The 12,369-nt window shown below is 50.8% G+C and overlaps 1 protein-coding gene across 2 annotated transcripts; it reads right to left on the bottom strand.

The window, feature by feature from the left end:
• Positions 1 to 3,964: 3,964 nt before the first annotated feature.
• On the bottom strand, positions 3,965 to 9,391 carry NOCT (nocturnin). Of its 2 annotated transcripts, none has more exons than XM_015861083.2 (3): positions 8,976 to 9,391; positions 6,768 to 7,037; positions 3,965 to 6,102 (listed from the first exon to the last, which is right to left on the bottom strand). In XM_015861083.2, the coding sequence occupies exons 1-3, from the start codon at positions 9,127 to 9,129 to the stop codon at positions 5,267 to 5,269; spliced, it is 1,260 nt and encodes a 419-aa protein (XP_015716569.1). In that variant the 5' UTR covers positions 9,130 to 9,391; the 3' UTR covers positions 3,965 to 5,266. The 2 variants fall into 2 exon arrangements, with proteins under 2 accessions (XP_015716569.1, XP_032300283.1); XM_032444392.2 differs by lacking the exon at positions 8,976 to 9,391 and adding an exon at positions 8,294 to 8,424.
• Between the last annotated feature and the right edge of the window lie 2,978 nt (positions 9,392 to 12,369).

The following is a 12,369-nucleotide window of genomic DNA, read 5'->3' as shown; positions in this document are numbered from 1 at the left end:
GAGAACCAGTATCTTCTAAAGCTCTGTGGACAACTCACTGTTGCTCCAGCAATTCCTTCATTTTCTAAGGCTGCACTGCACAGAATAAAGGGGGAAGTGAGCAGACTTCACTACTTGAGTGTACTGATCTCTCTGACTGTCTCATAGAGGCAAGTAGAAAATACTGGTGAGTAGAAACTGACAAAGGAAAAGTGTGTTGCACTGTTGCACCTTTGATGCTGTTATCATTGACATCTTACATTGTTCATATTTTGGCTTCTACATAAGTCAGTAATTTTGGTGACCTTTGGTAACCTTTTTTCCTCCCCCTTCCTCCCCCTTCCCTGGAGTGAAGTATCTAAATAGGGTTTGTATTTATAGTTGCCCTTAAGCTGTGGGTGCAGGGTGAAGATCGAGTGAGAATGCAGTACAAGAGTTACACCACAGTTACAGCCTGTGTACAAGAGTGTGGCCTCAAACAGGTGTGTAGTAACGCACCCTGTTTTCATGGGGATCCACAAGTGGCACTGCAGCTGTCAGTACAGAAGCAGCACATCTGCTTGTGGGTACCCAGGTGCCCAAGAGGAACCTTCAGGTCCTAGCAAGATGCTCTGGGAAGTCTTGACAGCAGGGATTCAGTAAATCTCATAGTAATCAAAGCCTGTATGGCCATTTATGTACTTCATGCCCAGAAGAGCAGTTTAAACAGAAATCTGGAACCGAGGTGTTCAGTAATTCAGAAGGAGGCCAGTAGTAAACAGTTGCACTAAAGTTCATTTTTTCACATTAACTTCTGAAGCTGAAAAACCAGCTACCTGCAGAGTCCTATCAGTAAGCTTGTTCTTACCTTCAAATGATGAGAAATGTGGGAATAGTTCCATACAGCCAGGCCAGCGTGTGAGAGGCTATATATTACTTCTGAAGAAGAGACTTGTTACATTCTCTAAGCAGGGGAGCAGAATTTAAGAACAAAAGGATGAACAAAGCTGAAGCAGGGAAATAATTTGGGTATAGAAGGCAGCAATCCCTTCCACCAGCAGTCAGTCCAAAGAAGCAAAGGTTCTTACAGGTGAACCATGTTTCCAAGCCTTGAAATGAGGAAGAATGGCTCTTTCAAAGGGGAAATGTGTGAGAAGGAAGAGGATTTGTGCTGCCAAGGAAGAGGTAGACCAGAAAGCCAAGGGGGGGAAGCTAGTCAATGGGAATATGCTTTTGGAAGTTTGTGAGGCAACTCTACTGAATAAAGGAAGTGGAGCAGGGTGAAAAGAAGCAGGCAGTGATTTGTGCCGTGTGGGTAGAACTGATCGGAGACAACAAAGAGAAAAGCAATAGCATTTTTAAATCCACTTTTCAAAGTCTTTTCTGTAAGAAATGATTCTCTAAATGGCTGTTACTTGATCATGTACTCTGTCTCGCAGCATGAAACGTATCTCGTTGGTGTATTTGCAGTTAAGACCTTTCCCACACCTAATTTAGGTACTCTGGAAGTCAACTGAGGGCAGAGTACCTTCCTGGAAATAGATAAGGATCTCTAACTGACAACCTCCTCTTAAGTTAGATCCACGATTTCATCGTGTAATGGCAAGAATGGAAGGAATGAAGGCACAGATCGCTGCTGCTTGATAGACTTACACCCCTCAGCCATGCTCTGCAGTTTCTGCCCATGCTCCTGCTGGTGATGGTCCTTTGGCTCTCTCCCCTGGCCATGCAGTGAGTGACAGCCATGTACCAGCTGCCCCAGGACATGTAGTAAAGGTAGATGGGGTGCTGCGAGATTCTTATCGGTATGAAGATGCATTGTAACTGAAACAGTACTTAGCAATATCAGAGGGAAGTCCCTTCTCATTAACCTTTCCACATGTGGCTCTGTATGCCCCACTTTGTTAAACATTTAGCTGCTAGATGTAAATACAGGTGGCCTCTTTGTCACAGGCAGGTGGAGACTTCAGCAGGTCTGCTTAGGTGCAACTCTTCAGTTCTGCGTGCCTGTGTGGCTCCTCTGTGTTGGTCTGACACCGGTTATTCTTCATGAGAAGTGTGACATCTTGTTCACAAGCCATACTTACAAGAGGCTTTCTTTTCTAAGGGTTATCACAGTGGGTTTCTGCAGCTAAAAAGAACAAGATTGCTGACTGTCACTGAAGTCAGGTTGTGCAAGCTTGCTCTTTAACCTTTTTCATTCTGACAGTAATTACTGCGTGGGCAAGAAATGTTTTTACTGATGACGGTGAAAGATGTGATCTCCGGATGAAGGAGCTTTGTTCAGGTCTGTGACATCTGAAAGACAAAGAGCTGCTAACTAAAATACGTGTTGGCTCTTACCATGACATATCCAGCAGGGGTCTCAGTTCTGTGTGGAGACCATCACAACCTGAACAAGCTAAATTCAATGCCTGCCTTGAGAGACATTAAGCTTATTAAGTGGGACGGATTCAAGTGACAGTATCTACTTCTGATCTAATTGTTATCTGAGTGAGAGCGTTCTAATAAGCTTGTGGCAGCTTCTGCCTTTCAGCACATTGAGTAAGTGGGTCAGTTCTTCCTTCAGCTGGCCTGGGGGCGAGGGGAAACTGTCACTGCTAGGGCTAATGCAGTTCTTATTTGAGATGAGAGCAAGGGAGCTGCAGAGACTTGTAGCTGTGGTGTTAATATAAGGCAAGAGGCCACAAGATGAGCTCCAAAGACCTTTTTGTTCTGGCAGTCATGCTGCTATGCTGAAAAAACAAAAACATGTCCTGCTTTTTCCTATGAAAAGTATTTACTGCACTGATTTTTATAGAGGGCAGAAGCATCTCGCTGCTGCAGGCCTGTCACTTGCTGAATAAAACAAAAGCAAGGGCAGTATTTCATGTGAGCTTTCTATAACAGGCCTTCTGCAAAAATACATTTTATAGCAAGTGCTGGAATAAAAAGCTGAAGCTGGCTGGGAAGTTAGCAGCTCCTTGTTGAGCCTCATCTATCCTTTATTACAACATAACAGAAAGCATTTACTCTTCTAGCAGGCATGTGTGATTTTAATGTTCCTCTCCACCATACAACTCCCCCTTCAAAATTGCCCTTTAAGGATATGAAGCAGTGGATACTTGCTGTCACGTGTCCAGGGCGAAGTGAGAGTCACAACCCTTTTCTCTTTGGAAAAGCTCTATAGTGATGACAGCATCCCAGAACATCATAGAACTCATGCTGTGCGCCCCCACTTCTGTACTTCTCATGGGACAGTTGATGCTGAAAGCCGGGCTGTCTATCCTAGGCACTGTGAAGCAGTGCCATGCAGATGGACAAGTGGGGATCTATCAGAAAACTGAGCTATTCACACAGAAGTAAAATGGAAATGAGGGCCTTTCTTTTTTTAATGGTTCTGTTTTATTTAAATACAGCCCTGTATTAGCTGGTTAATAATATTGTATGTCTATCTTTGCCTTTCTACTGCAAGTGTAGCTTCTTGCAGAAACTGAGAGAACAGGATGAATATAAACCCCAGGCTCTGGTGTAACTTCTGTGGTAGATGCCTGTTAGCAGTGCTGTTTTACATGTCCATGCTATAGTATAATTTATGGGCTGTGGAAGCACGTACCTGTATTATTTCTTGCCTTTCAGGTGTTTCGTAAGTGACAACTGGAGCTTCCTGTTGTGATGAGACATCCCTGCTGGGCATGCTCAGCAGCTCCTCAGGGAGGAATACGTGCAGCCTGGGGTGCAGTCCTGACGTGGGTGCTGACACTGTTCAGTAGCTTCAAATAGCCAAGGGGAAAAGAAATACTTAAGGTAATTTAAGACCTAGGGGAGAATGCTGCTTAACTCCAGCTGTAACCCCTTTCCCTACACACTTGCTGTGAAATGTAGGCATGCAAGTTTGAGAAACACCACTTGAAGGCAGCTGTGACAACTTGTAAGATTAGGACCACGGACCTGGAGGAAGAAGGTCTGGAAGTGGTACTATCATCCATTTATGGTAAGGATATGAAAAAGAGGGCAGCAGAGAGTATTTTCTTTTTCCAAAGGACTTTTATTATTAAACACCTGGAACATTTACAAGTTACCACGGGCCTTACGCAGCATGGAAGTACTGCTTTATTTTCCCTGCCTAGTCTCCAAACTATCTACATGTCAGCCTAACTCCAGCTATTGGTTTTCTCCTTTCCCTTCCCCATGTCCTGGCAACAGCGGCACATTTACAATCCACATACTCAATACCTATGTCACACCAGTGAGCACTGTGCCACACACAACAGCTACCGCCCTACCCCACCTCTGCCATGGCCTAGGACCTGGGCCATGAAAACAGGACCTGCAGGTGCTCCTGAGCGCTGCTGCTGTGCCATTTCAAGTCAGGTACAGGATTATCAGCTTCTCACAATAAATACAATTTGTCCTCTAATAGGTTCCAGTGTAGATTTAGGTTCCGAAGATAAATAAAAGGAAATCTTTCAAAATGAAGATTGGCCTTTTACCGAAACTGCAAGATGGACAAGGCTTTACATTTAAACCGTTTATAAAGGTAGTACTTGAAGCAGACTGAAGAAAACACTCCCTTGTTAGGCATGTACCGTGGAGGGAAGCACAGGAGAGGTACTGGTTGCTGTGTTATACCTACTGACTGTGTGTGTGACAGACACATGCACGTTCTTTGGAAAAGTGAGGATGTCACTACAGGATGTGCTGCAATCAGCCTCTGCTTCCTCACTCGCTGGAGGGGGCCTTGCTTACGCTGTGCTATTATCCCTTCACTTTAAGTGGACTCTTCACCTTAAGTCACGTGGAAATAAGACTACACCAATATGATCTTAGATTTGCTCATGTCTAAACCATGTTTAGCTTCCTTCATCTGCAACAGAAAAGGGGTTAAGAGAATCTAACTGAGAAGTCAAGCCTTGTTCCCTTTGGTACCGGCACGAGCTTAACATCAAATAAACAAAATTAGCATGCTGCCAGGGCAAACTTTTACATACGCACATTTAACTTTAAATACTTGGGCCTCCGCATTCATTAGAAGATTATACTGTTAGACACGGGGGTTAGTGAAAGGATAAAGCTCATTTCCCTTCCAGTTTTCAAATCTGAATACAGAAAAGACCACCATTAAAAGAACACTGACTCCTTTCTTCCTCCTTCAGAGGCTACAGATGAACAAGCTCTGGAGGCTAAGTGTAGTTCCAAACAAGTGCCTAAAAGAATGTTTAGTCAACAGTATTTCCTCATCCTTAATAGCTTCCAGCCTCAGAAGTTTTCAGTAACATAAAACAATGGTGAAATAAGACACGGCAATACCAGGTGGCATTCTAACCAATTATAACAGTCTGTCAGGGTCTTGGTTAAAACTAAAGTCACACACCAAAGACAGGTGATCTGATGGGTAGTTGAATGAGGGCAGCCTGTTGGGCCCGATTTGCTCTTCAGTCAGCAAGCCCAGGGCTGAGTTCACATTCAAGGCATGCTGGGAGTACCAGATATAATCCAGTGTATGCCTGCACTCTCCTGAGGGCCTGATCTTCCAGGTGGTGTACGGGGGCTCCGACTGCCCATCAGGGCTCAGCAGCTTGTATGCGCTGTTTAAGTTGAGGCTGGAGTTGGAGAATTCTCTGTAGACCTCCTCAGTCGGCTCTGCATTGAAGTCTCCACAGATGATCAGAGGGATCTTTGCGCCCTGGGTAATGCTCTTCAGGTTCTGGAGAAGGTCACAGCCCTGCGCAGACCGAAACCTCTCCCAGCCAGTACGAGCTTTCAGGTGGGTGACGGCGATGCAGAACAGTCTTCCAGTTTCACTGCACTTCAGTGTCTGAGCTATGGCCACTTGGTTGGTCTTCAGCTTCATGGCGGTGAGCCGGATGTTTGCGCTGTTGATGAGCTCAAAGCGTTCTTTGAGGAAAAACAAGGCGCAGCCATCCGGCCCGTTGTTCTGCTCCACATCTAGGCACGGTGACCATGGCTTCGGGAAGAAAGTACACTGATAGCCCAGGCGGCTGAGGAGTGGCTCGAAGGTGTCAAAGTAGTGGTCGACTTCTTGCAGGCACAAGATATCTGGCTTGTAGGCAAGGATTTCCTCCAAGATGAGGCACTTCCTTTCCTCCCACTTCAGAGCTTCCATTGGGCACTGAATGAAGTTGTCTTTGCCTTCTCCAAGAGCTGAAATGAGAGGTGTGAAAGAAAGAAATCATCAGTGGCAAAAGTAACTCAGATTCGAGGCTTCTTCCCTTTCTTCTCAAAAGTCACCGCACTGTCTTCCACCTGTGGCTGCCACAGCTTATCTGAGACAAAATGCAGCACAGCGGGGTTTACTTAAGTACTGAATACGAGAGCAGTTCTTACGTACAGGACTGCCCTCTTGCACCCCAAAGGTGAGGCTGTTGCATAATTCAACTTACAGTCCTGACTTTAGGGCTCTGAAAAAAATCGATAGTGATTATTTGGAAGAACTAAGAATTCCTGTAATCCACCTGAATCCCCAAACAGTTCAGCGGTGCGCCTATTAGAAAACACTAGAGCTTTACAAAGAAATGTACAGAGAGATGGGTCTCTCTTCTGGGAGCTGACAACTAAAAGGGACAGGCACGGATTTTTTTGGACATAGCGTGTTCTATGACAGGCATTCAGAGCAACTTCTTTCCTCTTTCCTTCTGAACAGAAGACAAGCTGCCATTTCAAGTGCTGAAAATCTCCCTGTCAGCTGGGCCTTGCATCATTCATCTCTCTCCATTCACCCTGTCAGCCCTAGATATGTCTAACTGCATGGACATGCCTGCATTTAAAACTGGCTGCATTTGGTCTCCAGGCTCCAACCTGGCTCCTACCTTGGGCGAGGATATTCCATTGCATGACCCGGATGGGGCGGTGGTTACTGGCTGTGTTTTTCTTCAGGTCCACAAAGTTCCTCTGGAAGCGAGGCGGCCGTTTCTGCAGAACGAGCTGGCATTCCTCCAGCAGATCCTTGGGGTCTATGGGCTCCAGCTGCGCTGAGTCGGGCTGCTCCAGGCAGTCCTGGTGCTGGGACACGGCGCTGCTGCTCAGCGTCTTGGCGAGCGCGCTGTAGAGCCGGCTGGTGCTGTTTCCCATGGAACAAGCTGCAGAGGGAAAACTGGCATGAGCAATGTCCGTGTGCCTTACAGATAATCTCGTTACATGTGAGTAACATGGGGTTTGTGAAGGAACTTGCTCCCAAGACAAAACAAATAGGGTGCAGAGACAGGGATTAGTTCTGCTCACAGTCCTGTCTGGCTTCGCTTGTTATTGGGCGCCGCAACCCACATGCAGACCCTTTTGTTTAAGACAGCACGCAGGCATCCCATAAGGGGAGAAAGGAGGCTTTCATTCAGAACGGGAGGGCTATGATTAACTTCCACACGCTTTGTGAGAAGCAGAACAAAGTGTGCTTTTTTCCTCTTCACTGAGGAGAACCCAGCAGGTAAACAGGCACTGCCTGCTCCCTGTTCCATGCACAGCACTAATGAAGGCAACGCACTGCACAGCCCAGTACCCTGTTCCCTATGTGGATGGCTGCAGGCCCACAGAGCAGCGAGCAGCTGACTCACTGCCTCAGGTTAATATTTAATAGCAGCCTTCAACTGAGACTTCATTCTTCCTTGCAGCAGCAACTTTCCCCGAGTACTTGAGCAGGCTGACACCCTGGGGTGGGGAGTGGAGTTGTGGTTCACAGCGCTGCCTTCTGTGTGGGCTGGTGAAAGGCATGTGGTAGAGCCAGGCCTGGCAGGAGGGGAGGCAGCAGGACAGGAGCATGAGCAGCTCAGGGAATGAGGGGAGGCAAGAAATGAACGATCTTGCAGCAGGAAACTCACAGCCTTGTAAAACAGGTGCTTTTAAAAGCACTAAAAAAATACTTAAAGACATTCGAGATGTGTAAGCCACTGGAATATTGTGCCTGTTATGCTCAGTTAGGGGTTTCTTAGAGCTGTTTGAAGGCAGTACGTTAGGAAGAGAAACTTGGATGTGGGAAGTTCTCCATTGTCACCCTATCTCCATCCAGGAGAGCTCCCAAGGCTGAGAGGTGAGCTTCAATTCTAGAGACTTGGTCAGTTTGAACTATCATCCAGAAGCCAAGCACAACCAGAAGAGATACCATTTAATGGCCGGGGAACAGGGCACAGCCATGAAGCCCCTGAGCAGGACCCCAGCACAGCTGTGTGGGGATGGGAAGCACACCAGGAAACAGACGCTATCCCGAGGTTGCCCTTTAGCAGCAGGGAGTGAGCACAGGCAGCTCCCACTGCGTGATGTTGCAATGGGAAACGCCAGCTCAGCACCGCCTGCAATTAAGCAGTGTGCGTAAAAGAGGAAGGAAGAGAAAGGGACAAGAAGGCACCTTGTCAGCCAAGGTGTGGTCTTGGCCTTTTGAAGAACACAGCTCAAAGTCCAAGGCTTCTTTTGTCAGCCGGTGACAGGAGCGTAGTTTATTGTGGAGGCTCCGCTGTGTGACAGCCGTCCCGGTGAAGCACAGAGCTGTCCCGGTGTGACACAGCGGCTGCCTGCTGTCACACTACGCGTGCGGCCCTCGCTGCTGCTTGCTGCTCAAGCCCTGACTTTGGCAGGGAGTGGGAATGTCACGGTGGAACTCGGTGCCAGTCACAGCCAGAGCTGAAACCCTGTCCGAGTGACGCTCGGCAGTGAGCTCAGGCCGGGTCAGGCGATGGCTTTAGCGCCGGGCTCTGACCCCGTCTGAGGACACGGGCCCTGCCGGGTGGGCGACCTCGGGCAGCCTCCGCACTCGAGGCCGTGGTGCCGGGCGGCCGCCAGCTCGTTTCGGGCGGGAGGAGCGGGGCGTACGGCCACGGTGCGGGCGGACCGGGACCTCCACCGCCACCCGCGCTCGATCGCAGCCGGCCGTACGGCGGACACCGAGGAGCCGAAACCGGCCGACGAGGGGCTCGGCTGTGCCCAGCACCGCCACGCCGGGACTCGGGCGGACCCGGGCCGCGCCCCCACGCCCCTCGGTCCCTCCCGGCCGTACGGGATCGCGCTCCCCCCCGTCCCCTCCCGGCACCCACCTGCGCGGGGCGGCGCGGCCCCCGCTGCGGCCCGCGGGGCGGCGGGACCGAGTGGCGGCGGACGGCGGGGCCGCAGGGGCGGCGATGCGGCGGCGGGCGCGCGGCGAAGGGCGGGCAGCGCCGAGCAGAGGCAGCGCGCGGGGCCCTGGTACATGCTCCCGGCGGGGCGGCGACAGCGGCGGCTCCGCACCCGCCCCGCGGCGGCGCTTTTACGGGCGGCGGCGGCGGCGCGTCCGGCCCCTACCAGCTCCGACGGGCGGGGGAGCGCCAAGCGGGGCCGCCTCGCGTTCCCCGCCGAGATCGGGGCGAGGACCGCGGCGGGGTGTCCCCGATACCGCCCCGCGACCGTCGGTGCCGAGAGCGGGGCTGCGCAGAGCGGGGTCGCGCGGTGCGAGTCACCGAGTTCCCCCCGCTCGGCGCGCAGTGGGCTCGCCCGGCGGAGGTGTCGCCGCGGGCCGCGCCGTGACGGCAGCAGCGCCGAGTGACGTTCCTTGCGCGTCTGAGCACGGGGGGCGGTGCCGCTCCTGTCCCACGCTGCGGGGCGGCGGGGTGGGAGGGATGGGAGGGATGGTGTGTGGCATTTGGAGCTGACCCGCTGGGTGCTTTTGCTCGGCGCTGCCCTGCACCAGCCTCACAGCGCCGCGTGCCCGTGCAGCTCCATTATGCCCATAAGTGTATGCACTGGGGCTGCCCGCTTTTGCATTGTCCTCCTGCAGCCCTTAAGCGGCAGAGCTTTTTGTCTCCTTGCCTCTCGAAAAGAGCCGGCATGGCCGTGCAGGCGGCAGCCCGGGGTCAGCTCAGCCCGCTGCGGGATGCTGCGGGCTCTAAGTGGCAAAAACAGAGGTAACTAAAGAAGGGTAATTGAACAGCGGCGGTCGGTCCCCGTTTTAAGGCAGGCAGTTAGCGCTCTGCCAGCTTTTTTGTTTCCATGTAACCTGCCAGAAGGGCGGCTGTTCTCTGAGCAGGAAGCTGTTTTCCCCACAGACCGCTTTGCTCCAGGATCGGGCAGGCTGTGGCTTAACTCTCAAGTGCGAACCGGTGCTTGGCTGGCACGCTGCAGGGTGACTCACACGGCCCCATGGCTGGGAAAGGAAAATACAAGTCTTGGAAATGCACGCAGTGTGCTGCTCGTTTAGGGTATGTGTGACTCAGCTTCCCAAAGCATCTCACGTCTATTCCCCTTGGCTGCCGTGGTGAGCAGGCTTGAGGCTCTTTGGGCACTGCAGGGCCCATTGTCTTATGCTGACCTGATGGAATTCTGCAATGTACCCGTTTTTGGAGGGGCAGTGAGGTTGGAGTAGCCCACAAGCAGTAAAGAAGCAGCAGAGTGGGTGCCATAACAGGGCCAGGGTTTGGTTGTAGCCAGTGCTTTCCCTTGCAGGGCAGCAGTGGTGGAAGTGCTTGCCCTGCAGTGTGCAGGACTGAATGGCAGCCACTCACACGATGGCACATGGAGATATAGGGCTGGGGAGTGGGCTGGGGTTGCCCCAAGCAAGGAGGGCAGCTTGGGGATGAGGATTTCAAACACTTATAGCTGTCCTTGTGGAAACTGCCCTGCAAATGGTGAGCAAGGTGTTTATGTACTGAACAACAGTGCTGTCTGGCTCCACTTGAGAAGCAAAGCAACAGTGCTGATCAGGGCCTGCCATCGTTTTGGTGGGAAGACCAGGGATCCAGAGCCTCAGGAGAAATAACCTCTGGAGTGCTAATGTTCCAGATGAGGAACCTTGGCTTTTTACACTTTATTTCCTCAGTTTCATGGTACCCTGGTGTTCCGGTGACTGACCTCTCCAGTGGTTGGGTTCCAGCTGGCATGTTTCTCATAGAAGTGGTGTTGGCAGCTGGGCAGCTCTGGACTTTCCCCAGGGGTGTGCTGGGCCACGTGCGGTGATTGGACTGCCCCAGAGGCAGGGCTGCTGCCATTCCCACATCCATCCTGCTGTCTGTCTGCCTGCTCACAGTGCAGCCCATGCAGTGTCACCTGTCCCCATGGTTATGTAAGCGCTCGGTGCCAGTTTGAACCAGCTGAGTATCAGGGGTGAATGTTCAGCTCCCTCCACATTTGATGTGTACCGAGCTCAGGGTGTGCAAAAGCCTCTTTGCTTGGGATAAAGTGTGTATCCTACAAACAGTTGTATTGATAGCGTGTTCCTCTGGGTTGCCTATCTTTATTGCATCAAATGCAGTTTTACAAGGTGCAGAAAGCTCTCTCTACATTCCTGTTTTTTCCTGCTTGAGTGACTCAGCTCACCCAGTAGCTTTCTTCCCCATTTGTTTCCACCAAATTAGTCTCTTATTTGCACATGTATGCTTGAGTTTGAGTGAATGTGCTGACATTTGTTTTGGTAGAGCAGCTGGGCTTTCAGAATTCATCGTATTCTCATTGTTTTCTTTAAAAGGAATTCTGATCTTCCCTCTTTATTTCAAGGATATTAGGATACTTGTATGACCTCTCAAGGAACAGGCTTTCATTAGCTGCAAGTCCAGAAGGGAATTTACAGAGGAAGGCAAAGCCAGAAGCTGCTCCTGATGAGCCTGACTTTAAAGGGAAAACCAGATTCCCCTGTTGGCACGTGTGAATCCCCCTCCCGCGGTCCTGCTGAAGTTTCCCAGCCAGAAGAGGGACATGTAACACGACAGCATTGGCTTGTTCGTATGAAGTAGTGATGCGCCCACTGCTGACAAAAGAAGGTAAAGAAAAGAGCTGTGTGATAGATTCAGGAATGTGATTTACTTAAAACAGTATTTTAGGTGATTTCAGTACAGTGGACAGACCAGAGACAGCTTTGACCAGATTATCCTTCATGTTGAAATGGGGACTGTCCTGTTAAAGTCCCTTCACCTGGACCTTGGCAAGATAGAATAACTGGATCACTGAATGACCTGGGCTGAAAAGGACCTCAAAGGTCATCTAATTTCAACTCCCTTGCCATGTGTAGGGTTGCCAGACACCAGACCAGGCTGCCCAGAGCCACATCCAGCCTGGCCTTGAGTGCCTCCAGGGATGGGGCGTCCACAACCTCCATGGGCAACCTGTTCCAGTGCCTCACCACCCTCTAACCTAAACCTCCTGTCTCAGTTTAAAACCATTCCCCCTTGTTCTATCACTATCCACCCTGTAAACAGCCATTCCCCCTCCTGTTTAAAAGCTCCCTTCAAGTACTGGAAGGCCACAATGAGGTCTCCCCGGAACCTTCTCTTCTCCAAGCTAAACAAGCCCAGTTCTTTCAACCTTTCCTCACAGGAGAGCTGCTCCAGCCCTCTGATCAGTCCTCCAGGTAGGACCTTGTTCAGGGCTCACCCCAAGGCAGGACAGCAGCCAGTACCCCCAGGAGAGTAGCGAGCCTCAGGCATGTAAAAGTAGCACAGGGGCCCCCACAGGATTGGGGGATTT

This window comes from Coturnix japonica, chromosome 4 (genome assembly GCF_054131305.1).
Source record: "Coturnix japonica strain WE chromosome 4, WE-NBRP24, whole genome shotgun sequence".
NCBI classification, from domain to species: Eukaryota; Metazoa; Chordata; class Aves; order Galliformes; family Phasianidae; genus Coturnix; species Coturnix japonica.
This window is presented reverse-complemented; position numbering and strand designations above follow the sequence as displayed.